The sequence below is a fragment of the Muscardinus avellanarius genome (assembly GCF_963383645.1).
Source record: "Muscardinus avellanarius genome assembly, chromosome: 19".
Taxonomy (NCBI): domain Eukaryota; kingdom Metazoa; phylum Chordata; class Mammalia; order Rodentia; family Gliridae; genus Muscardinus; species Muscardinus avellanarius.
In genome coordinates this window covers 8,645,906-8,673,286 of record NC_137805.1, presented here as the reverse complement: position 1 = coordinate 8,673,286, position 27,381 = coordinate 8,645,906, and the positions used below count along the sequence as shown (strand labels likewise).

General features: G+C 42.1%; 1 protein-coding gene across 1 annotated transcript in view; it reads right to left on the bottom strand.

The window, feature by feature from the left end:
• Positions 1 to 27,381, bottom strand: part of PAK5 (p21 (RAC1) activated kinase 5) — a gene marked incomplete at its 3' end in the record, with an annotated part of 105,289 nt that overhangs the window by 15,489 nt on the left and 62,419 nt on the right. The window contains exons 2-5 of the mRNA XM_080716166.1: positions 25,764 to 26,546; positions 7,487 to 7,978; positions 3,627 to 3,760; positions 2,623 to 2,749 (exon numbers count right to left, since the gene is read on the bottom strand). Of these exons, the coding sequence (XP_080572292.1) occupies positions 2,623 to 2,749; positions 3,627 to 3,760; positions 7,487 to 7,978; positions 25,764 to 26,546 (1,536 nt within the window). The remainder of the gene's footprint in view (positions 1 to 2,622; positions 2,750 to 3,626; positions 3,761 to 7,486; positions 7,979 to 25,763; positions 26,547 to 27,381) is intronic.

Genomic DNA, 27,381 nt, shown 5'->3' with positions numbered 1-27,381 from the left:
ATACCAGTTATATCACTGCATCATCAGTGTCTTCTGTCAGTGGCCTCTGTAATCAAGCTCTGGCCTCTTCCCCCTCTATCCTTATTCTGCTTAAATTAATTATAGAAAATCTCTTACCTATCACCATTTGGTGGTGATATAACTTATTTATTGTCACATTCCTATCCTATAAATAAACTTAGTGAAGGGAGTGATTTTGCTTCATTCATACTTAGGAAATATAACCATCCCTGCACATAAACAGACATTCAGCAAACATGCACAAACCACTAAGCCTAAAAGCACTTCCTGTAAGCTGCCCCTGTGAGCTCTTTGTGGGGCACATGGAGGTACAAGAGATGTTTGAGACAAAGGTTCTGCCTTTGAGAACGATGACTAAGTGATTTAATAATCTTGTACATGGAGGGGAGGGAAGATCTTTAAGTTAGCTGATTACACAAAGACTTACTATCTTAGTCTCCTGTTTGATTTTGGCATCAGATACATACTTCTAGTTGCACCATAAATCTAAAAAATATTGACTTGAAACTGTCTTGTACTTTATTTTTTTTAAATACCAATCTTTAGCCAAGTGTGGTGATACACGCTTGTAATCCCAGCATTTGGGAGGCGGCGACCGGAGGATCGCAGTTTGCAGACAGCCCAGCTATTTAGCGAGGTCCTTCGCAACTCAGTGGGACCCTGCTTCAAAAATATAAAAAGACTAAAAAGTAGGGCTGGGGGTGTAGCTTGGAGATACAGTGCCCCTGGGTTCCATCCCCAGTACCATAAAACAACAACAACAACAACAACAACAAAAAAAAAAAAGACCTCCAAAAATGAAACTGTCCATTAAAATGTAATCCTGAATTTGCCAATTTACTTATACATGTATATGTAAATATGCTAAAATAAGTCATAGGATTATGAGTGATCTTTATTTTATTCTCTATACTTTTCTTAATTTACTAAACTTTCTACAATAAAACTTCTAATCTCATCCAGGCATGGAGGTGTTCACCTGTAATCCCAGTACTTAGGAGACTGAGATAGGAGGATCACTGGATGGAGACTTGCTTCAGCAACTTATTGAGCCTCTCAGAAACCTAGTGAGACCCTGTTTTAAAATGGAAAATAAGAAGAGAAGGGAGTATATCTTGGAGGCAGAATGCCTATGGATTCAGTACAATAAAAAAGTAAATGAAGTGAAATGAAACTTTTTAATTTTTATTTTGTGTGTGTGTGTGTGTGTGTGTGTGTGTGTGTGTGTGTGTTACTGGGGGTAGAACTCAGGGACTTTTCTATCTCTGGGTAATACTCCAAGACCTATTTTATACTTTATTTGGAAACAGGGTCTCACTAAGTTGCTGAGAACCTCACTAAGTAGCTGAGGCTGGCTTTGAACCTGTGCGATCCTCCTGTCTCAGCCTCCCAAGCACGGGGATTACAAGTGTGCGCCACCATGCCTGGCTCTTTGCAATGTTTTTAAAATCAAAATAAGAAAAGCCAAAGTTCTTGGCCAGTTTCTTCCTACAGTCCTCTGATAATTTCTGGGCAATTCTTATGTGAGAGGAACATTTTACAAATGACTAAGTTGCAAAGAATGGCTGGCTCCATCCATAAAAGCCATTAATTCTGGAGGAAATTTCAGGTGAATTAAAAAGGGCATAAATAGTGAAAATCTATGCTTCAAAACTATTCCATATAACTAAGCTTTCCTTATGATATCAGATCATTATTTACTTGGCTATTTATTTATTGTACGTTCTATAACACTGACATGGTTTCTGAGTTTCAAAAAAATCCCTTGTGCAGGTTTCAGTGAGGAGAAATGCAAAAGTCTGGGCCTGGTGTGTGCTGCCATGAACATCTTGTTTGCCCTTCCAGACTCATTCTGAGCTTTTGGAAGCCAATCTCACTGACTGCATTGATGGCTTCAGAGAAAGTTGAGCAAGTGGGGAGGACTAGTAGAGAAGAAACAAGGAGCAGGGTGAACTCCGCTCCTATCCTGCAGGTTCACTGTTGTCTGGCTTCTATCAAAGGTGAGAGCTCCTACCAGGCATCCCTGAACATAATAATTCATTTCTAGATTCTAGTAGCCAGTTCCTTGCCTCAAGTCTTCAGGCATGAATCAGAAAAAAATGATGGTCTGTTCTGGAGAAGGTCACTCACCCCAGTGCTCTATTCCTATTCTCATAATCATCCCACATGTTTATAAACTTTCCCTTTGATAAACTCTCCTCAAGTCACCAAATGGGGTTGGTCATTTATTTCTTGTGGCATCTTGAGAGATACTACAGACATATGAGGAAAAGGATAGACTTAAACCTAGAAAAGCCAGCTCCTCTCCTCCAATAAAAATAGGAATGTGGCAGAAAAAGAAATTGCCATAGTCTCCATTGCTTCCTACAGCCATTGTAGAGGAGGCAAATTATCCATCAAATACGAGTCATGGGTTATTCTGACTAACAGGATGACACAGAGGATGGGAAGGTAATTTCCTTTTCCCAAATCTCCTGGTAAGTGCAGTGGGCAGCTTGTGACTAAGAAAAGTAGAATTATGACAGTGTTCTTAAGAGAATAACAATCATGAGAGACAATTGACGAAATAAGTGGTAGAGGAGCCGAACCTGGAAATCTTACCCGGCCATCACTTGTCAGGAGGATGGAGTCACTCTTTATGTCCCTGTGAATCACTCCTTGGTCATGAAGGTAGGAGAGAGCTCTCAGAACTGACAAGCATACGGTAGCTATCTGTTCTTCATTCATTCTAGAAAGGAAATGACATTGAAGGAACAAAACAGGTTTAAGAACACCTTTCACATGCTCAAGACGTGGCATTTGCTTGAGTTTTGGAGAATTATTTTCTCAGCTCAGATCTGGGAAATGTACAGGCAAAGAAAAGGAAGTCTCTGACATCGACCTCTTAGAATGTCAAGCTTGGAACTGAGAATGAAAGAGACCCAATATAAATCAAAGGAAAGAGAGCTCCATTTGTCAAATTTTGGGTCTTCAGTGCAAATGTACTTCCATGGATTTTTTTAAGGATAATTTCTTAGGCATCTATAGCCGTGTAAGACCATTATAAGCCAGAGTTGAAGCCTTTCTCCTAGGAGGTACATTTTACTAACATAAAACTTTTATCCTCACCCTGCCCCTTCCTTCCCTAGGTACTGGAGGTGATATTAGCACATGGGAGTGGCATGGCAACTCAGAACAGAACTCAGTTTTGGAACTCAAGGTCAGGGTAGGAAGTTATGTTATTTGTCACTGAAACTTCATCCTTAGCAGCTAGCTGATTTAAAATCAACACAAAGGGGGATGCCGGTGTAGCTCAGTGGTAGGAGGCATTTTTAGCATGTGCAGGGCCCTGGATTAAGTCCCCAGCATTGAAAAACACATTATGTAAACAAATAAATAGGTATTAGTGATCTGCTGAGAGCAGGAGGAAAGTTAATTGAAGGAATAGATTACACGAGCATGATACAGTACATGATAATCAACTCTGGGGAATATAGAAGAATGAGAAGTCATGCTCTTTGATTCTAAAGGGCTAGCAACTTGTGAAGCGTTTGCGAAGATAGTCTGTACACTGTAGGAGAATAATAAGCACCCTGAATTATTTGTCTGAATAATAAAAAAATTACCTTGTATGAGTAACGATGTCTGTCAAGGCACCACCTTCTAGAAACTCCATGACCACCCAGAGCTCATCTCCAACCACGTAGCTGTTGTACATGTCGACCACGTTGTCATGGTGGTAATCCCGCATGATCACAACCTGGGTGATTGAGAAAGGTGCTTTTGACTCGTGGAGGGGGCATTTGGCTATCTGTTTCCTTGTGACTTACCTACACTCTACGGGCAACTGGGTAAGAGATATTGATTGTGGGAAAATTTATACAGCAATCTACTGTAGACAAAAGGCATTTTGGGTAGGCAGGGAGAATAAGAGGAATGAAGTTAGTATATTGGTGAGAAAAAGGGAGATCACCAAGACCCCGGAGAGGGAAATAGGACATGTGGAGCCACAGCAAGGCCCATATTCACACCGACTTTTTTGGGGATCTGAGCCCTAATTGTCTCCTCTAGAATGCACTGTCTACACTGCACTATGAGTTAGCACACAGCAAGTGAACGGTGGGTCCCAAAAGTGAACGAAGCAGAGTAATTCAGGGTAAAGCACATGAGATCAACTTCACTTTTCCTTGGGAGAAGGTATGGGGTGAATCCTAGGGAGGTCTGGTCTGAATACAAAGAAGATAAAACTAAATATAAGGTAGGCACTAGCCGGGGCTGGTGGCACAAATCTGTAATCCTAGTGTTTGGGAGGCTGAGGCAGGAGGATTGCAGTTTTGTGGCCAGCCTCAGCTACTTAGTGAGGCACTCTGCAATCTAGTGAAACCCAGGTTCAAAATAAAGAATAAAAAAAATTAGCTTGGGGGTAGAATGCCCCTGGGTTCAATCCCTACTATCCTCCCAAAATACAGGGTAGGTATAACAATGGCTAACTTCCCAGAGACAGCTGCCAGGAATTGCTGTCTCATAGCCGCCCCCACTTGCTGTATCAAAGTTAATGTAAATATTACATTATGGAGTTGTTTATCTATATAACGTTGCCCTGTCTGTTCTGGCACTGTGGTTTGGAAATAAATTGCAGGAATCAGGAATAGTAGACAGGGAAGATGCTTAATCCCATCACCTGGAGCCTGCTGTGAGATCTGGAACAGGAGACAGAGATGCGTGGAGGCAGTGGGGGCACAAGAGGACTATGGGAGAGGGTCAAAGGCAGAGCTGAGAGAATCTGTGTGGTGTCTATGGCTCAATTTGTGCTTATTTTGAGAGAATGCGGATGTTCACAACCAAAAGTCAAAGGGGTCAAGTGGCTGTAGCTTGGTCTGGAAGTTAGGAGATGTAAATTGTATATCCCTTGCTGGAGATTAAAATATTATCCAACATTAATATCTTGACTTGATGTCGTTAGGACATTGATTTCCCACTCATTAAAACTCATCTCTCTCCAGGCGTGGTGGCGCACACTTGTAATCCCTGTGCTTGGGAGGCTGAGACAGGAGGATCGCATGGGTTCAAAGCCAGCCTCAGCTACTTAGTGAGGCTTTCAGCAACTTAGTGAGACCCTGTTTCCAAATAAAGTATAAAATAGGTCTGGGAGTATAGCCTGGGGGTAGAAAGCCTCTGGGTTCCACCCCCAGTACCACCAAAAAATTTAAAAAAAAATAAAAAAAATTAAAAAAATACTCATTTCTCTCTTCAAGACTTTTAGAATTTATTAAAGGAAAATTACTTCAAAATGCTTATGTTTCCTAACAGTTACTTATGGTTTCATGCTTGTTTTAGAGCTCTCATGGGATAAGTAAGTTGAAAAAAAGTGGAAGAATATGTACAACAAATACATATGAAAGGGATCTTTTATATATCAAGAGCTTTTACACATCAATACGTCACATGCTGCTACCTTATTTAAAGAGTGTGCAAAGGATATACAGTTTGGTAAAGAAATAAAAACGATCCATGAACATAAAAAATAAATTGAGCCTCACTAATAAAAGTGCCAGTTAAAACACTAGGATTTATTCATGTCTATCATATTAATAGAGATAACATGACTGTGTGATAATGTGAGTGAAGGTGAAATCAGACTGTAGGTGAGGGTCCAAGTTGATACAAACTTCCTGGAAATGCTACATATCATTTCTCTAAAAATATTAAGTGTCATTTCATCTTCTCATTCTACTCAATGAATCTAAGAAAATTATTAGATGTGAGGCCAAAGACTTATGTGTAGCAATATCTGCAAAATTATGATAGCCACAAACTGGAATTAATAAAATTAGACTGGTTTAATAAATTTGATACATAGATATGATCGAAGATTATTAGACCATGAAATTTTTTTTTTTTGGTGGTACTGGGGTTCCTGGAAGCCCTTCTACCTCTGGGCTACACTCCCAGACCTATTTTCACATTTTTATTTGGAAACAGGGTCTCCTAAACCAGCGCGCGTGGCTGGCTTTGAACCTGTGCGATCCTCCTGTCTCTGCCTCCCAAGCGCGGGGATTACAAGCGTGCGCCACCACGCCCGGCGTGACCATGAAATATTTTTGACAGTTAAGAAAATATAGCCAGACGTGGTGGCGCATGCTTGTAATCCCAGCATTCGGGAGGCTGAGGCCGAAGGATCCTGGTCTGCGGACAGCCTCAGCTACTTAGTGAGGCCCTTCGCAACTTAGTGAGACCCTTTTTCAAAATAAAGAATAAAAAATAGAGCAGAGGGTGTAGCTTGGAGGTCAAATGCTCTTGGGTTCTATCCCCAGACCCGCAAAAAAAAAAAAAAAAATCAGTATATTTTAGTTTGTATTAATATTTACTAACAACTTAATGTTAATAACAAGTGAAATTTAAAAGTTATAAAACTATACATACAGAATTATTCTACATAAAATGTCGATAGAAAAATATAGGAAGAAAATACTAAAATATAAATTCAGGCCATTACTCGCTTGGGAGATTATGTGGGACATTTTCTTATGCTTTTCATATTTTCTATGGAAATAATTAATTATTATAGTGAATAAAAATATTTTAAAGTTTAAAGGAATGATAGGCCATCAGTAAACTGGCTTATATTTATTGTGTTAATAAATTGGCTTCAAAGAGTCCAAATGGTATCATGGAAAACACATTCCTAGTTGGCCCTGGATTTCATGAGTTCTGTATCTGTGAACTGAACCAACAGTGGATAGAAACAGAGCATCTTTACTAAACATGTACAGATATTTTTTTAGTCATTATCCCCTAAATGATGCAATATAACAACTATTTACATGACATTTTCATGGTATCAGGTCTTAGAGATGATTTAGGGTATACTGAAAGATATTCATAGATTACACATAAATACTACAGCATCTTATGTAAGTGACTTAAGAATGAACAGATTTTGGTATTGCCAGGATATCCTGGATCCAGTACTCAGGTATCAAAGGACAGCTGTATAGTGGTGTAGACAGATAATGTAGCGTGAGATTTAGAATCCACCAGTCAGGGATTTGCTCCCCAGATCTGCAGTGAATTTGCTGTATGAATCCGGCATAGTCTCTTAACCTGAGTCCAGGGTTTTTGGTTTTGTTTTTTGTTTTTTGCTAAAAATGATTACAACACAGCTGAAAGGAAGTTCACAGGTTTGAGACCAGGCTCAGCAACCTAGCCAGACTCTCAGTAACCTAGTGAGACCTTATTTCAAAACAACAAAATTTTAGAAGGCTGTAGGTGTAGATCAGAGGTAGAATGCCACTGGGTTCAGTCCCCAGGGACACACGATAATATAATACCATACAATAAAATAGTGACAACAGCTTTCTGCCTCCTGGGGGAGGCTGGGATGTCCAATTAAATAAAAAAGGGAAGTAAATGCTACATGAGAGAGGAAGGGCTCTACACACACACACACGCACACACACACACACACACACAAACACACACTTACCTCGTTGAAAAGCAGCTCTCTTCTCTGTTGCTTCCGGAGGTCCATTTTCTTCACCGCCACTTGTTTCCCTGTGTGTTTTTCGGTGGCAATGCACACGATGCCTGTCGACCCTTCTCCGATTTTGATAAAGTTATCCAAGTATTCCCTGGGGTCTCCCGGGCTGACCACCAGCTGCAGTGCAGCCCGGAACTGTTCGTGGGACACCCTGGAGGGCTGCTGGTCTGAAGAGGAGCCCCAGCTGGGAGGAGGGTAGGTGCTTGATGAGATGCTGAGGGAGCTCAGGTAAGACGCTGTGGAGATGTACTGCGAGCTGGTCTGCAGGGAAGGGTGGTGGTATAGGCTGGCTTTGTGGTACCCAGAAGGGTACTGGTGGCTGCTGGAGGAGTAGCCCCCTTTGCTTTGACTTTGAGGTAGTTTGGCGGGGCCTCTGGGGTAGGTGTCAGACCCTGACAGTGGAGGACTGAGGACCATCTGTGCACGATCATAATCCACCTGGGAAGAGAAACAGGGATGAAGAGGATTCACTGCTAGATGGAATCAGAAGCCCATAACTGCAAAATGAAGATAGGCATTGGGTGTTGACATGGTGTGTCCCAGGAAAGAACCAATGGTACTGGCTCCACTGGGAAGGGGCCCTTCCCCATCACTGTACACAGGTGTGTGTATGAAAAGACATGTGACCAGATTGCCAAGGGATTCCAGCAAAGAACATTCCACTCTATTATTATGGCAAAGAATGGATTGAGGGAGTTGAGTGGGCACAGTAGGGGCAGAGGAAACCTGCGTGGGACTCTTTCTTATAGTATCCCAGGTGTAGATCCCAGCAATCACCTCCTAGACAAGACTTGAAAAGGGCCCTCCCTGCCCCTCCTGGGAATGACGGAGATCAAGGCTGAATGCATTCCACATCATACCACATTCATCTCTTTGTCCAGGCCAGAAAGTACGAAGAAGTCAATGTATTCTTTTTGTAAGATCCTTATTACAGCAGAGTGCTGGCTACATAGATGGTACTCAAAAAAGTGTAGTAGTTGACTGCTTCTTAACACAGTACCCTAAAAATGTCTCTGTCTTTCTGTTGGGAGATAATGGAGTGACATTAACTTGCCCCTGAATTCCTCCCATCCACCCTTAGGACCTATGTCTACCCTAAGATGGTAGCTTTGGATATCTAAATAAACAAATAAATAAATATATATATATATATATATATATATATATATATAGTATATGTATATGTATGCATATGGCTATATATTGATTTCGATTAAAGTTAATAGAAATAAAATAAAACAAAATCTATTAATCTATAACATTAAGATTAACATTAATAGAAATAAAATGAAACAAAAATTAAAACCTCAGTTCCTCAGTTACACTCGTCACATTTTCCATACTCAAGAGCCACGACAGCAGAGAGCGCTCACATGGAACACATTCTCCATGGCAGAGAGGGCGATTGGGCAGTACTGTTCTAGATGAACTGACGGTTCCCATAGGAAGCATCTAATCACTATTCCAGAAATTAATATTTGTGCGTCTCTTATGTGCTAGACACCCTCTCAAAGGGCTGGGAAAACACGTCCACAAAAATTAAATTGGATAGTTATCTCTGCCCTCCTGGAGTTTAGACTCTAGAGAAGGGGACTGATCACAAATAAGAAAGCCAGCAAATGTACGGCATGTGGTCCAGTCCCCAGTGAGAAGAGGTTTTGAGTAGTGGGGGCCATCTTGAGTAGGACAGTCATGGCAGCCTTCTTCCATGAGGGGAGCCATTTGAGCAGAAACTCGGCTGAAGTGAGGGAACAAACTTTCTGGCTCTCTGGAGTGGGGTGAATCAGGTAGAGGAAGCAGAATGCAGAGGATTCTGAGGCAGACCCAGGGCTGCAGACTTAAGGGGCAGCAAGGAGGCTCCATCAGTGGGTTTAAGAGGAGGTGGGTTTAAGGCTCAGAAAGGTTGAGAGAGAGCAGCCAGAGGGCAGATCACAGAAACATTGGCAAGAAAGCTGGCTTTTCCCTGAGTGAGGCAGGGGCTGTTGGAGGTTTGTGAACACAGAGGAATGATGCGTTCTGACTCTTGGGATGATGGAGGAGAGGAGACTTTGGTGGCAAGAGTGGAAACGGGGACACCAGTTAGTTTCCTGCACACAGTGAGGGCTGAGATGACTGTGGTTACTGTAGAAGGGATGAGAAATAGTGGAATGGAGAGCAGAGCATAAAGGGACATCCGATGGGATTTGCTGATGGATGGGTGAGCGTGAAAGGGATGGATACAGAAGAGGGATATGAATATTCAAGTGTACAGCAGCACAATCCTCAATAGCTCAATAGTCAAGGAACGGAGCCAAACTTGGTGTCTGACAACAGAGGAATGGATGAAGAAAATGTGGTCCATCTTAACAATGAATTTTACTCTCTTTTAAAGAAGAGCAACGTTATGTCATTTGCAGGAAAATGGATGGAACTAGAGAATATTATGCTAAGTGAAACTAGCTGGTCTCAGAAAGCCAAGACTCATGTGTTTTCTCTCATATGCAGAAGTTAGTGAGAAAATAAGAAACCGAAAGGACTTCAAATAAATGAGGAATGCCGGGGCCAGCCGGCAGAAATATGGTGTTCTGAAGAGAGGCATAAGGATGAAGAATTTAACTCTAAGAATTTGATTCTCAGAATATTTAATTTATTTTAATGTGTGTGGGGGGAGCCAGCCTACTATCTTTACTGGCAGACCCCTGTTCTTGGGTCAATATTTCCTACTGGTAAACGACTATGCCTGGGTCAGTATTCTTTATTGCACCGATGCTGGGTTTGTTTTTCCAGAGGTATTTATACAGTCACAAGTCAATCAATAACCTCATGCTACCACCACCAGAATACAATAAAGACCAAATCCAAAGCACATATATTACAGATAGGTTAATCAGTATCCTTGTGCCATCACCATCTGATTTTCTCCCAGACCTTTTATTCTGAACTTTCCATGACCCTAAACCTTGATGACTCTGGGCGAAGGACAGTCAGCTGAGTTAGAAATATTAATCTAGGGGAAAGCCTTAATGGCTCCCCACAGAGGAAAGAGACCAGTAAAATAGTGCAAAGCCGACTGGGGGAGGCAGGTGGGGAGAATAAAAAGGTAGCTTAGTGGAGAAAATGGTTCAAATACTGCTGTGTCCACATATGAAGCTATCACGCACTACCAACCTCACCAGTAGGTGAGAGGGAGCAGGCAGGATCCAGAGGGAAGCCGCCATGTGCTGGAAGCATGTATGTTGGTGTCTCTTTGACTCTCCCTATGATGTATAAATATAACTGTCGGAATTTGGCCTGAGCAACTGGCCATTTAATGACATGAGGAGGGAAGGAATGGGCGTGTAGGGTGTGGTGATCAGCCTCCAAGATGGCTTCCCAATTTCCTGACTCTGGCATTTTTGTTCTTGTGTAATCCCTTTCCACGCTGCATCAGGGTTGATCTGAGATATGAATGCAGCAGAAGTGGCGACATCGGCCTCCTATTCTGTCTTATTGTGGGCCAAGTGAAAGTTTGCTTTCTCACTCAGATCATTTGCTCAGCTTTTTCCAGCATGTTAGAAGGCACTCGGGAATCCTACAGAGAGGTCCAGGTGGTGAGAAACTGAGGCTCTCTGCCAAGAACTAGATAGAAACTAAAGAAGGCCTCTGACCAACAGCCACATGGGCCATAGAAAAGTGGAGCCTTCGGATGACTGTTGCTGGCTGGCATCTTGACTGCAGCCTCATGAGAGATGTCAAAATGGAACTGACCAGCTAAACCTCCCAAATTCTGACCCACAGACCTGTGAAATAATAAATGTTTAAGTTTATGGGAGACATAATTTGTTGAACAGCAATGATTTTTGTTTCAGGAGGTATTTTTTCTTAAAGAGCAATTGATAACTAATACAATGTGAGAGTTGGCTCAAGCAATAATGGGTGATAATAAATATTCAGTGCTATTTTAAGTTGTCAAATTTTGGGACAATTTGTTACACAGCAATGCATAGCTAATACATGGGAGAAAATCAAGTGTTCTGCTATGGCCAGGTTCAGTTTGAGAGTTATCAGACGTCTATGTGACTTAGGCATGCTCCAGGACCAGGGAAGAGTAGAGGGAGCTGAACATCATCAATGCTTACTTTGTGTTAAAGCCCTAATAGTGAATGTGTACAAGCAGGTCTAAAGACGCTGACATCTAGAGACCAGAAAGAGCAGGAATATAGTGCGAAAAGGAACCAAGGGGGAGTGGTTGGTGATATCGGCAGGAAAGGAAGGCAGCAGGGTGTTTCAGAGCAGAGGAAGAAAAAGTACTTCAAGAGGGGAAGGAGTAGTGAAGCAGGACAAATGCCCCCGAGAGGTGAAGTGTGCTATGCCCACCACTCAGTGTCTGGCAAGATGGCCGGAGCAGGCAGGGGTCTCAAGCTCCTGTGCCTTCTCACTGCATGAAAGGAGGCCAAGCCAGGGAGCAAGGAGTGGACACAGTGAGCTCTTGAAATTCACCACCGTGGCATTGCTCTCAGTCTTCTGCACTGCCCACTGACTCTGGGATACCAGGGCTACTCTACCACACATACAACAGTGAAGCCCATCCTGCCTCAAGAGCAACACATTCTACTCAGGGGAGATCACCACTCAGAGGCCCCCAAACCACAGGCAGGCCCAGGCCCTGTCCTGGTTGAGGGTGACATACTGCGGCATGAGTCCTGACTCTGACAGTTTTAGTCAAGTCACTTAGCCCTTCTGAGCCTGCATTTTCATTTGTAAATGGAATAAATAACTACTACTACTACTACTACTACTACTTCCTTAGCTTATTGGGAACTACAAAGAATCCAATACACATCAAAGGGTTCTAATAGTCACTGGCCAATAAATTTTAGGTAGTGTTGTTATAAAAAGTGCTAAGCACAATAATTGGATATAAAAGAAAATAAAGGGCAAATGATATTTATCAAACTAGTTAGCATTTATTGAAAGTGTGCAATGTGTTGGTGGCATATATATTCTCATGTTTTAATCCTCAAAACAATCAGATAAGTTATCTTAAATTGTAATATATTGAATAATATAATACATTATTCAGTTATGTGTGTATGTGTGTGTATGTGTGTGTGTGTGTGTGTGCGCGTGCATGTGTATAGTACTGAGGATTGAACTCAGGGACATTCTACCTCCAAATTATATCCCTCAGCCCTTTAAAAAATTTTTTTTGAAATACAGTTTCGCTGAGGCTGGCCTCAAACATAAGATCCTTCTGTCTCAGCCTTCCAAGTACTGGGAATACAGGCACATACCATAATTCCCAGCTAAATAATATACTTGAATTAAAATAATACAATACGCTTGTAATCCCCGCGCTTGGGAGGCTGAGACAGGAAGATCAAAGCCTCACTAAGTAGCTGAGGCTCTCAGCAACATATCGATACCCTGTTTCCAAATAAAATATAAAATAGGTCTGGGAGTATAGACCGGAGGTAGAAAGCCTCTGGGTTCCACCCCCAGTACCACCAAAAAATAAATAAAAAGATAAAAAATAAATAAAATAAAACATTACAGTATATTAGAAAACAGGCTGTTTTAAAAAGTCCCTGTATTTGTGTCACACTGGGAAAACTTCTGTATGTACGTATATGAGTTCACAATGAAAGTGGGGGCAGATAAAAGCGTAAATGAAATAACTGGATTCTTTTTTTCAATTAAACTTCAGATGAGCCAAGTGCAGGCTAGCCAGCAAGGCCAGGGTGTATGAGGAAGCAAGGTCCTTGACCTTTATTTATTTTATTTTATTTTTTTATTTTTTGTGGTACTGTGGTTCCTGGAAGCCCTTCTTCCTCCGGGCTACACTCCCAGACCTATTTTATATTTTTGAAACAGGGTCTCTTACGCCAGAGCGGCTGGCTTCGAACCTGCGTGATCCTCCTGTCTCTGCCTCCCAAGCACGGATATTACAAGCGTGCGCCACCACACCCAGCCTTGACCTTTATTTTTGAAAGCGTGTCCTGTGTCCTGGGATCTTCTACATGCCATCATTTTCCTGTATCATTCTGGGAGGGTTTGGATTTGTGTTTTAAACAAAATTTGTATTCATTCTCCACAAGATGTATAACTGATCTCTAAAGACATATAGCAAACAGGAAAGCCGGGAATTGCAAGCGCCGCTACACACTGCATTAGGCCCCGTTTGTTTCTCTTTTATTATCCTCAGCAGCATGATTCAAGTCTACTCTCAACAACTGGCTTGTGGCTCAGGAAGAGAATGTCTACATGCATGAGGGGGACAATCTCCAGTCACAGACCAAAGGCAGAGTCATTTGCTAGGAGCTAAATGTCTTCGAAATTACTTCTGGTAACCAGCAGTCATGAGAGACAATTGTACCATACTGTCTAAAAGCAAAGAAAAGCAAAGAAGGAGCCAGGAGTGGTGGCACACTCTTGGAGTCCCAGTGCTTGGGGGCTGAGACAGGACAATCACAAGTTTGAAAACAGTCTCAGAAAGGAGTAAGACTCTCAGTTGCCCAGTAATACCCTGTTTCAAAACATAATAATAATAATAATAATAATAATAATAATAATAATAAACAACAACAAATAAAGGGCTGGAGTGTAGCTTGGATGTAAAATTTCCCTGGCTCACACACACACACACAAAAGAGCTGGATGTGGTAGCACACACCTGTAATCTCCTTCAGTCCTTGGGAGGCTGAGACAGGAGGATCACAGGTTTGAGAGACCAACCTCAGAAATTTAGCAAGACCCCCAGCAATACAGCAATACTCTGTTTCAAAACAGAATATAAAGGAGCCAGGGGTGTAACTCGTAAAATTCCCAGTACCAAAACAACAACAACAACAACAACAACAAAAAAAAAAACAAAGAAAAGAAATGACAGCCAATACTCCAAGATACAATGTTTAGAACCATATTCCAGTTCTTCAAAGGATAATGAACTATTTGCCTCGGGTGAGGGAACAGTGACTTTTCCCCAGGACTTCCATCTACTCATGGAGAAGATAGCAGATAGCTGATTTTGTGAGGAAGAAATGTATGAGTGATCCTTTCGGGTCCACCATGGTCTTAAACTAACTGTGGGTTAGGTTCCTTGACATGAAGGTGTGTGTCACTACCCCACACAGGCCTCATTATTTTTTTTTTAACTCCAGAAGTTAAATAAGAATAAAAAACTTATATGTCATTTTTCTGTTGATGAAATAGCCTCAGGGAGATGAAGATTAAACTTCCCCAAGCTATCCAGGGCAAATGACCCCATACTCTCAAGAGGATTATGCAACCTTATGATGGACGCTTCCACTCAGGTCAGTCCCTTGCTCCCCCTGGGCTTCCAGAAGCCCCAGCTGCTGAGCACACCGGCCCCACATGCCTGCTCTTTCCTGCTTTGTCTATTGTACCATCAGCTCTCCCCACCTGGCTGTGAAATCAAGGATGGGCCTCTATCTTCTCACTAACATGAACAGGTATTTTACTGGAGCCAAAGTGGGGCCCCTTCCAGTATATGACTGCATTTCTAGAAGCCCATCTTATCAGTAATCAATATTATCAATATCGATAATGATATTTTCGAGTGCTTTCCACATGCCAGGTTCTCTTTTAAATATTCTATGAACATGACTGCATTTAACGCTCAATGGACCCCAGAATTGTTCTATTTTACAAATGAAAAAGACTGAGGCACAGTGTGTTGAAGTAGATTGTGCAAAGGTCCCAGGATTCAAACTCTGAGTCATTTTAGTCATTTATTTTTTTGATGTACTAGGGATGAAACCCAAGGGCATTCTACTTCCAAGCTACACCAGAACTATTTCTATTATTCATCTTGAAACAGGGTCTCTCTGAGTTGCAAAAGCCTCACTAAGTAGCTGAGGCTCTGCGAACCGCGATTCTCCTCTCTCAGCCTCCCAAATGCTGGGATTACAAGACTGTGCCACCGCGCCCAGCCATTCCTGCCTGGGTTCATAGAGAGAGGCTCCAGTGACAAGAGGAGGGTGGGGTCATGGTTAGGGCAGAGACCAATAGAGTGTGGAATGATAATTATAGAGATAAAGCCTGGCCAGGGGGGTCTCATGGGGGCCCAGATGTTGGAACAGCCTGGAGCAAAATGTAAGAATTGGACAAGAAAATAATGAACAGTGCTGAGGAGAGAGGAACAGAAAAAAATATTTTTTAAAGTCTTGGCTTCAAGAAATCAAGCTCAAAATGTACCAAAAATTAAAAAAAAAAAAGCCCAACAGACAAACACACAAAGAATCATCACAGCAATATGAGGCAATCACCCATGTACATAATTCATCATTTTCATTTTCCCTATGTTTTATAAAAGCAAACCTTGTGTTCAGTTGTATCAATGCCCACATCTTCTGTATGTTCTTTAAAAAAAAAAAAAAGAGAGCCAAAGCTTTTTCTGTGATGATCCCTAACAATCGTGTAATTTTCCTGCTCTAAATTGTCTTTCTCCTGATGGCCTATATGCAGGGGCAGTTGGAATGTGAATGATGAATTTATCTGTGTGTACAGTTTTGCACATATACGCATATGCATGTAAGAAAGACATACAAAAGAATGAATCCTAAACGGTGTGTACTTTTCTACAGTCTCATTTACAAATACATTCTAGAAGGAAGAAGCGTGGGCATGGGGTTTCTGTGAGCAGGCCTGTCTGTGAAAGGCCGTGAGGTCTAATTGCTTCGTAAAACTGCAGTGTAGTAGAACTGGGCCAGTGCTAGTGAAGGTAATGTATTCCCGCACCACCCATGTTCCAAACGTCTCCAAAAGATTTTTGTATGTACTTTACCTTTGCAAAAGCAGAGGGATGCTGAAGAGTAGAAAGCTGCTATGTAGGGAAGAAAACAATAGAGAGAGCACAAAGACTTCTTCTCTGATAATCCTGTGCTTTTATGAACAAACAGCTCCTTAAGAATGAGGCCATGGTCTATGGACTTCAAAGGGAGATTTCCATATGGCACTGTGTAATCAGACAGGGCTAGATGGATTGTCTTGCAAATTATCACCCAGCCTGCCAAACTGCTTAGCTGCAGTAGGAGGTCACTAATGGTCCCTGAAATCAGATGGATGGATTTTGAGAATTTCTCTCTATAGGAATCAAAAATATTCACAGAATGAATACATATTTGTGATTTCTTTCCTTTTTGAAGTGCTTAATGACATACCTTTGGTTTTTAGTTTCCTGATACCTTTTAGGATGACATATAAATAAATTCTTAAATGTGCTTTTTTCATGTCTCTATTCAAAATATAAATAAGAAGGGAAAAAGACTCTATTGTATGAGAATAAATATTCCCCACTTAGCATATCACTGTCTCCTCTTCCACACCAAACACAGCATCTCCAAGGATAGGGTCAGAAGCAGGCTTTAGATGTCTCGAAATTATAAATAATTATAGCAATGATTCATTTAATCAATCACTTTCAGCAGTGGTGCACTGGGGCGGACGGGGCATAAAACTCCACACAGCTATCAATTGCTCCGATTACAGCTGGCTGTCAGCCAGAATTCCCCTGATCCATGTTAGTTAAATGCACATTAATCTGAATTTGGCAGTGTAATCAAGGACCTAACTGAACTGTGAAATTGAATTCTGCAGTAGAACATCATTTGACCATTTTATGCCAAGGCTGGGGGGAAGCCTTGGTGAGGGGAGGTCAGGAGAATAAGAGAAGAAAAAAAAATCCTGCCACAGCATCTCTATGTCAACACGACCTTTGGGACAGAGGACAGGGAGGCTGTGGCTGGACCACACTGGACCAGGGTGTCCAGGGTGCCGCGGGTGTGAGTCCTTATGTCCATCGAAACGGGGACTGTAGAACGTTCCATGAAGGATGGAGAGTTACAAGGAATCGGAGCCAGCTGCTTCCAGCGCTTAGCTGTGACACTCCAGTACACCTTTTGGGAACGCAATAAAACAAAGAGACTGCTCATCCACTAAATGAAAGAAAGAAAGAGAAAAACACATAGTCTGCACTGTTTGCTCGCACTACATAAATCAAATACAGGCTAAAAGTGAATCACAGTCCTCTATTATCTGAGCATGGAAAGATCTTAAATCATCCTGAGTCGACCCAAAGAAAAATCATCATGGGTCCAGCCTTTTTGGGGGAAGGAGAAATGAAGCCTTATAAGAATTCTGGGGGGTATCATTCACTTGCTTTCTCTGCAGGGACATTTTAGAGACCGGGAAACAGAGGAAGGGGATTCATTAAATTAAAATTAAAAACAGAGCCCTCCAGTTGTGCTCTGTTTTCCAATTTTCCCCTGAAATGGGTGGAAAATCTACTGATGGGGAGTGCTTCTCCCCACCTGCCCTCATGTGGGGTAGGTGGCCTATCCTGTGGGTTGGTGGGTTTCTGCTTCTCTATCTTTGGGTCTCCAGTCTCTGCTACGAGCAAGTTGGTTCGCCTTCCTGGGAGCTCTGGTCTGTCTCTCTGATTGCAGAGTGTTTGGGAACTATTCTCCCTCTTATTGCAACCTAATGAAACAGTCACAGCTGCTCCTGCTTGAGGCAAAACTTCAACGCGTACCCAGCCATGGTCAGTTTCCTCTGAGTTACTTATTTTCATTCACAACACAGCTGCTTTATTTTATAATGAATATTTCACATTCACCTTGGCCGGATGACAAAGGAACATAGCACGCAATTTCAGTGGATGTTCAATTTCAGTAAGACACAAGCATGCTTGGCTGCTGCCAGTGAGCAGTGGTCATGAGCAGGCCCTGCAGGCACCTAAAAACTCAAGGTGACTCTTTAAGGTGCTGAGGCAGGGGACTGAGGAGGAGGTTGAGTTCTGGGTGATAAGACATGCTTGCAATATTTCCAAACTGCAGATAGTAGAAAGCTCTTTACCAGTTTGATGGTTTTGCCAAGGAATCTCCCACAATCGTTATATCGGGTTCCCATGCAGGCATGTAGGAACATGTCCTTCTGATATGAAGTCTGAAGACTCATATATTTCCCTGTCTTGTACAATATATGGCAAACGCACACATGAGATTTCAGACAAGTGGCTTCTGACCTCCACAATTTAACAAAGCCTAGTTCAGTAGCAACATGATTAAATCTATAATGAGCAGGATCAGGAATGCAGGTATTTCAGGCTCTTCTTCTACCTAGGAATTGGCATGTTCAATTAACCCCCGCAGTTGGGGCTCCAAAGTCCAAGAAAGCATCCTCTGTTCAAAAGCAGCATGGCAGAGCCGGGCGTGGTGGTACACGCTTGTAATCCCCGCGCTTGGGAGGCGGAGACAGGAGGATCGCGCAGGTTCGAAGCCAGCCGTGCTGGCTTAACAGACCCTGTTTCAAAAAAATATAAAATAGGTCTGGGAGTGTAGCCCGGAGGTAGAAGGGCTTCCAGGAACCCCAGTACCACCAAAAAAAAAAAAAAAAAAAGCAGCAGGGCAGAGCAGAATGCACCGATCTGCCATCCGTCCATGCCTGTAGCAATGTGGAGGGACTCTTTCCTGTGGGGATTGGCCCCTTGCCTCAGAACATTGTTCAAATGTGACAGGGCTTCCTCGAGATCTGGGAATGGATAAGAGGCAGTTTAGATTCATTTTATTTTTAATTTGGAAATGGGAACCTCCCCTCATAATGACACAAATTCAATTTATTTTGAACCACAGGAGCATTCATGGGAAAATGTGTCCATTCATATGCTAAAGTCTTCATCAGAAGGGACAGATGTTTGAATCACCCCTTCAGATGCTTGATGAGCCTTAATGAACATCCCATAGCAATGTATAGGTACAGAAAACAAATCTAAAGGCAATGATATCCATTGTTACACTAAATCATTAAGTGCTTCTCTTTCTTTCCCCTTCTTTTTTTTCTCTCAGATTTTTTGGCAGCTCACCAGTATTCACTAGCATTGCCATTTCCTAACACATTAGGCTCCTAGCAAAGCTCTGAAAAGTGTTTCCCTGAGATCCCCATTAGAAATGGGGTGGCTGCATCTGGCCAGGGCATGTGCCATATAGAATAGAGAGTCCCTAAGAATAGAGGGCTGTTGGTTCAGGAAGCCTGCACACCCTGGCTCTCGGGCCTTTCCCTTTCAGAGAAAGAAAAGTGATAGCTAAGCAGCAAAAAAGAGCATTGCATAGGTGAGCTTGGGAGGAAGGTCTATAAAATTACACCATATTTCCCCATCTATCCATTATTGTTATTCAGACTCCTTAATATGCCATCTGTTTGGGACACCCTGGGCCACAGCAGTGGCCACTTGCGCTGCCCTGCACAGAGGAAGATGATGGAGTGACCTGGAGGCGTTTCCTGGTGTTATATAAGCAGACTGTTTTTACTTAGTCCCTGGCTCCTGAGGAAGCTCTGATAATTTTCCTTCCATTCTAAAGAGCAGAATAAATGTTGGCTTGGGGGTCCTGGGACCAGCTTAGCTGCTGAGGTTTTGCAAGTCCTTGAAGAAGTCACCCAGCATCTTGGTCCCTCTGTGACCCACATCTCTAAAGTGAGGATAGTCATACTTTTAGGACATGCAGAGGGGCTGTGTGGGAAGTTAGAGTTTGTATCCATATACTGAAAATATGTAAAAGATTGTACAGGAAACATGCCTAGGGCCAGTACCAGCGAATGTGATGACATGTTTTCCAAATAGAAACATTCCTGCGAATGAAGGTGAACCATATCCTCTGAGTGCCTGCCATATGCTAACTATTTAATGCTTATTAATCTTATTTAATCCTCGCCACATATTCAAAGCACTGAAACACTATGGAGAAACTGAGGCATGGATAACCAGAGAGCTAATAAGTGCTCAAATCCAGGAAATCTGGTCGTAAAGCTTTCATTCTTCTGTAATGATTGAACAACTTCTGGTTCTTTGGGTTATTTTTTAAAAAGTTAAACAAGGCTTTTTGCTCAAGGCAGAAGAGGTACACAAGAGAATCTTAGGGATCTTTAACGCTAAAGCTTTCTTTACAGCCTGTGGTTCCAGATTTTAGCCATAATTCATAGTCTGGGTGATGCAAAAAAACTTCTCAAGGATTCCATTTCACCCAGGATGGACAGAGTCAACGGCATTGTCTGTGCATCCCCAACCCCCCTGAGGTTCATTCACCATCCTTCGCCAGCAAGGTAGAGCCACGTACATGTGTGTGTGTGTCTTGGCCCAAGACCTGTGTCACCCTTTCCCTTTCAGTTTTCTGGGGAAATGGAAATGTTCTGCACATCATGACTCTGGCCTCTGAGGGATGCAGCTTTGAATGCTGCTGTTAGGTAGTTAGATTAGAGGTGAGCAGGGTAGGGAAAGGGATGGGATGGAGGATCAGGTCAGCACTCATGAAAAGAGAGGAGACTCTACACCTAGCTGCAACTGCCATTTTAAACATTGTCCTTACTCAGAGTTTCGCTGTTGCCACCTGGAGAAAGTTTCCAACACGGCAGGAACTGTGTAAGTGCATTAAGCTGTAGCATGAAGAGATAGTTTGGCTTGGCGTGGGAGCACACACTTTTAATCCCAGCATTTGGGAAGCTGAGACGGAAGGATCACAGACAGCCTCAGCTACTTAGTGAGGCCCTTTGCAACTCAGTGAGACCCTGTTTCAAAATAAATAATACAAAATAGGTCTGGGAGTGTCACTCGGAGGTAAAATGTCCCTAGGTTCCATCCCCAGTACCACACACACACACACAAAAAAAAAAAAAAGAAAAGAAAAAGAAAAGAAAGAAAAGGAGAAAAGAAAATAGAAAGTTTCCCTCCCCAAATGCACATATATAAATGAGGGGGAAGGTTTCAGGGTAAATAAATGCCACCAGGCAAAAAACACTTCTGGATTCTACTTCTGAAAACAGACTTTCCAAAACCTTCATTTTGGCCTTCTTTATCATGGTCTTCTCTTAAGCTGTACCCCTACTTCCCTGAATAAATCTTTAATATTCTCCTATTTATGTTTTCTGTCTTAAATCTCTCTTATGAAGCAAGGTCCGAGGACAGGAGATCACCGCCTTAGAGTGTTTATTTCCAGGAGAGATTATCACCCTTTAACACTGCCTCAGCCATTTGCCTTCATTCCCGTAGTGAAATCCATAAAGATTTAGCTTCTTCAAGTGAAAAACAGAGAGGAACCCGAATTCTTCTGGCATTGGCGTGAAGATGAAATTGGGTAATGTTTCCAAAACGCTTCTCATGGCACCTGACACGTAGTGACACTCAAGTCATGGCCACCATCCGTCTACATGTTTCATGCTGCTGTGTAGACTACGTGTGTGCATAATTAAGCCATTCTAACTGATTAGTTTATGAAACTCACATAACACGATGAGGCCGGGACTGTCTAGCTGTATTTTATAAAGAAGTGGAGGCATAACTGTGCACCTTGCCCACCTGCTTAATAAGTGGCACTCTATCCTTAACTTCCCCCAAATTACCTGACCAATGACAGCTGCAGAATGGTGGTTCTCAATGGGGGTTCCTCTTTCCATGGGGCATTTGGTGGTGTCTGGAGATACTTTGTTTTATAAGAGATGGAGGGGTGCTATTGGCATTTAGTGGGATAAAGCCAGGGCTCCTATTAGAGACCCCACAATCCATAGGACAGCCCCTTACATAAAGAACCACCACATCCCAAACGTCAGTCGTGTTAAGATTGAGAAACACCGATATGGAAGGGAACAGGATCATGCCGGCTGTTTGTTGAATTAATTGCTAATTTAATTAATTGCAACCACAACTTTATTACTTCAAATATTAAAGAGAGATGGGGGAAGGCAAGTCGAAGGCTTGGAAGCTTCAGAAGCTGCTCCTGTGCCATGGGGGATTATCCCATGTGCTGTGAAAGAGTTTGACCCAAAGGAGTAAATGCCAGCTATGTTGTGAGCCGACTGACCAGGCTATCCATCAAGCGGGGCAAGAATTCCTGCCTGGCAGGGCTGCGGGACTCACTAAGACAATGCATGTAGCCCTCATTAAGACAATGCATGCATCTGGCATACGGCGGGTACCTAATGATCTGGTGGAATTGCTATTATGTTGGGACTGAGCGCTTGCAGCCAGAGCAAGGGAAGGATGTGCTGTGCCAGCAACAACACACACGAGCCAGCAGCTGCCTGGTCCCTGGAGAGCATCATCGAATGAGCAATATGGAATACTCAGCGATGGTATCTGCAGCCAGTTCCCCTCCCTGTCAGGCAGACGAGTCTGCAGGGGAGGGCAGAACACATTCTCTCTCTGCATCTGGCAGTTTTATGTTCTGTGTGACTGGTGCTGTATGGCTTTTCTTTCCTACCTCAAGGTTTCATCTGCTCACCTTCAGCAAAAAATATTTAAAAGTACAGACTAGATGTTAATATCAATATGTTTCATAATATTCATGATTCCTGTCATACTAACAGGAAAATTAGATAGATAGATAACACCAGAGGTTTTTTTTTTTTATTCTGAGTTAGAAGTACTATATTTAAAAAAAAATTAGGCAAAAATATAAAACTAGTGTCAAACATATACACACACCCGTCCTTGATTTTTCTCTCTCTGGACACCTACACAAGTCCCATGTTTTCTCTTACTGCTGCAGGTGTGAACATCACCCACCCTCCTCTAGAAATTGCCTAGAAACACAATCAAATTGTCTGAGTCATGATCACTATCTCTTTTCTCAGCTTGATACAAATATGATTTGTAGATTTTTCTAAGAGTACAGTTCTAAAACCCAGGCTCCTCTGTCCTTTGGAGAGACGTTACTTACGTAAACAAGTAAACATTTTGATTACTGACACACTTCCCATTTCCCACCCTCCAATGAAACCCGCTCATGAGTTTCTCATGGGCTTCCTGTCTGGGCAGGGGATGACTCCTTTGGAGCCCTGATTTGTAAGGGCTGAGAACCCCTTGCTAGAAGTGCCCATAGGTGAATAAGCTGATACATGATTCCTAAGCCACCATAGTTTCTGCATTATCTCCAAGTTTGGCAAGGCCAGATTTCAGGGCAGGTCTGTTTTGACGTATATTTGGAAGTGTTCAGAAAGAGGTGTCTTCAAGGAACGATGCAAATTATTCCTCCTGTCTCTCCTCTTAGCACAGTGTTCTTGGGCTACTAGGACTTATCACTGGTTTTACCGGCAAATTCACATGAATCCTCAAAATAACATGTGCCATAAAATGGGAAGGTGGTAGAGTGGGAGAACCATCAGTTCTGCATTCTTGGCCTTGTTCTGCAAACAGCCAACTATGAATACTCAAGCATGCCATGAGACTTTCTGGACCTCTGTGTTCTCTTCTGGCAAGTGAGTGGACAGGGATTACTGGTGGTGATGTTAAATCCCCCAAATTTCTAGGGATTAGATTAATTGGAACATGAGTAAAGTAGGCTAGACAGAGCCTGTTTCAAACTGGGGAGCCGTTTCCCTTCTAATGCAATAGCCTTTACATCCAGCACATTCTATGTCATACAGTGGGTTCAGAGATACGGGATGATCTTCCCAAGCCCCCTTGCTTTTTTTTTTTTTCCAAGAGAAACTTGAAACTTTATAAATCAAGATTTCTATATAAAATATCTTGAGTTTCCAGTTTATATGTGGGAAATGAATATTTCAAAAGCCAAACATGTCAATGGGCTAAATACAGCTCTAGGGTTAAAAAGTTACTGCCTCTGAGCACCATTTTCTCTATGATCATGACCCAAAACAGCTTCTCAAGCCATGTTTAAATATACCACATATACACAGACTCCCATTTGTTACTCCTAGGTAAAATGCCATCAATGTCCAAATCCTGAGGATGTAACTCCATCCACTATAGAATATATTAATTTGCTTATTTCATTCTAGAATTCCGAAGGGATTCCCTCTAATAGAGAACTCACAAAGAACATTGTGCACAGAAAATTGAATAAACTATCTCATGTATCATGATGCATTCATATGATTCTACATAGCTTTTGACCACTGACAAATTAGACTCCATTCCAACAATCACCTTCCCCCAAACAATAGGAAGTGAAGGCATTTATGAAACCCCGATTGTGAGTGTTCCAGTGCAGTAATGCAGCAAGATGAGAAACATCGTGGTTTTCTGGATTTTAACTGGAGGTGCATATTTCAGGCTTCCAATTCTCAGAATTTATTTTTAATTTTATGTTTCAGGAACTAAAGTGACAATTTTTTGTTTTTCTCTAAAATATAGTTTAAGTCACTTCCAGAATGTCCGTAAATGGCTGCTTCTTTTTAAACAAATGAGAACAATAAGCAAAATAATATTATGTACTATCTATAGTCAATAAAGCAGACAAATGCAGGCAGACTTGTTTTTTTAGAGTCTCCTGTGCCACCCATCCAGCTGTTGAGCAGAAAGCATTGGGTACAAATGTAGATGACATCCCTGCTAAAAACCATGCCCCTCTCAGCTGATTTGAGACCTCTGTGTCCTCCATAACCCACTACCAAATGCTCCATTTCTATTTTTGATGAGGCACAAAAAAAGTGATTACTTGCACAATCTTCAAGTATTCTCAACAGTCTTAAGTCCTCATGTCATATCTGTGGTTTGAATAAAGATTCAATAACTTCTCAAACTGTGTTTCTCAAACTTTGGGACATCATAGACCAGTCAAATTTCAAAGCAAATTTCCAACAGCCAATATTTAAAACTTTTTCTTAAACCAACATAGAAATTACAACAAAACAAAATTTTAAAAAATACCGTAATTGTCCTGTAACCATAATGGTCTTCTAGCAATTCTCTCCAAAACTTCATATAAAAATCATTATTTCAGCACAAAAATAGTAGTAAGGGCATATTCTTAAAATGCAGCACTGTGCCTTGAACTGAATGAAGTTAACTTTATTAAAAACTTACCACATTTTCCCAATTTTGGTTTCCTATTCTAATGTTCCACATAAATTCGGAAGAACTGGGGAAACACTCTCTTATTTCACTCTGCTACGATTGTTCACTTCTTAGCAAAGAACTTAGTAAAATATGGTCGAATAAGATTTATCATTAACATATCAGAAAATCTTCCCATTCCATAACATTTTCTTAGGCTTTTGATCAGAAACCTAGTAGGAGTTCCCAAATGACAGCTTTTGATTTTAATGAAATCAGCACCTTGTCCCAAAGCCTTTCCCTCAGGGGCTCACTGGTGGAGCTAAGACAGGAAGTGGTCATGGATTCTCCCTGAAAAAGCAAAGGAACTCTTAGAATCAGCCTATAAAAAAAAAAAAGAATGTGCTGGTCCTTCCTTTGTGGGGTCGTCATACAGGTGGGGAAAGAGGCAGGGGGCATTACCTTTGGAATGCACATTGTGGGCTCGGACAGGCGAGGGTAGGTGTAGGAGTTGTAGGAGTGTCCTTGGGGGTGGGTTTTAAATGCACTTGCTCCGAATGGCATCATGGGTTCCTGGAGCCCCGAACCTGACCTGGACCTCTGCCGCATGGCCGGCTGAGGGCTGGTCTGATGCAGATAGGATGACTTTGGCCTCCGGTCATAGTCATCCAGGCTGGTTCCCCAGTCACTTTCGCTGTACGCCAGGCTCTCCTTGGAGCACCCGCTGGTCCCTGCAGTCCTAGAAGGCGTAAACTGGAATGAGTAATCCAGAGGGGAGCTACTTGAGGCTCGCTGGTATCCCCACTTGAGGTCACCGTATTCGCTCGATTTGCTCAGCGAGTCCAAGTGTGCGTGGTAATCTGCGGAAAATCTGGCAATATCCGATTTCAAAGGCTTCATTTCCGAATAGTAGGCCTCTGCGTGTTTCGTCTTCATGACGTGCCCGTTTTGCCTGGCTGCGTGGCTGCCCCTGTAGTACGGATCAAAGTCGTCTCCATAGAGACCCCTGTCTCTGTACTTTTCGGTGGTGTAGTCGGTAGTGTCGGACTCGCTGGAGTATTGCGAGAAGGTGATGAAGCCGTTTTCCTCCGCGTGCCCCTGACCGTGGCTGGTGGCTCCTCGGTCAGGAGTGCGTGGGCTTTCTTTCCTTAGGGAGTTGGAGCGAGTCACAGAGATGTTGTCAAAATCCTCCAGCAGCCCGTTGATGGAGGTTTCCTTGCCAGGTTTGTTTCCTCTAACGATTGTCTGGGAATAAGAAAGGGGATAGTGTTAAAAAAAAAATTCATGCTTTAAAATTACGGGAAGCATTCTCCACTTCTGCTCCATCTAATTTAAACAACAGAAGAAAACAGACCCCGGGAACTTTTTATTAAGAAAAAAACTGGTAAAGTAAAAAAAAAAAAAAAACAAAAAAACCCCCCAAAAACTGTTGATTCCAGTGACAAAATAAAGTACTAAACAACAGTTTGCAAGTTTGTCCTTACCTATCTAAATAGAGAGCTCAATTAAATGCCAGAAATCTATTTAGAAGACTATACAAGCTGGTCATACTTACCAACTTCCAGGCAAATCCCTTCTCCCCGTTCTTCACCCAAATAATAAACCCTAGCCACCTAACAATGAGCTGGTGATGATGAATTTTACCTATCTACAATGATTTGATTATAACAACACACTTGTTAGTTTTTTTTACATTTATTATTCAGATGATTTGCCAAACCAATAAACATTTTCAGTTGACTATTAACATAATTGGGTACACATTTTATTTTTTACACATTTATGGAAGACATTAATCTGTTGCTATGAAACTTTGTAGAAGAAGTCACTTTCTGAAACTGTGACTAGGGGACAGTATGGTGATTACTTGGGTGGTATAATTTGTGATCAGATGCAATAGCCTTAATAAAAGAGTCACTATAATGCTTGCTGTGGTCATGCCTCTGGAAATCATCACTGAATTTTGATGACTTGGTAATGCTGTGATTATACCTGGATCCTTGTGACAAAGTGTTTCTTAAAATTTTATGAAACTGAATAACGCTGGAAAATATGGAAGAGAGAGAAATTGCAAACCACT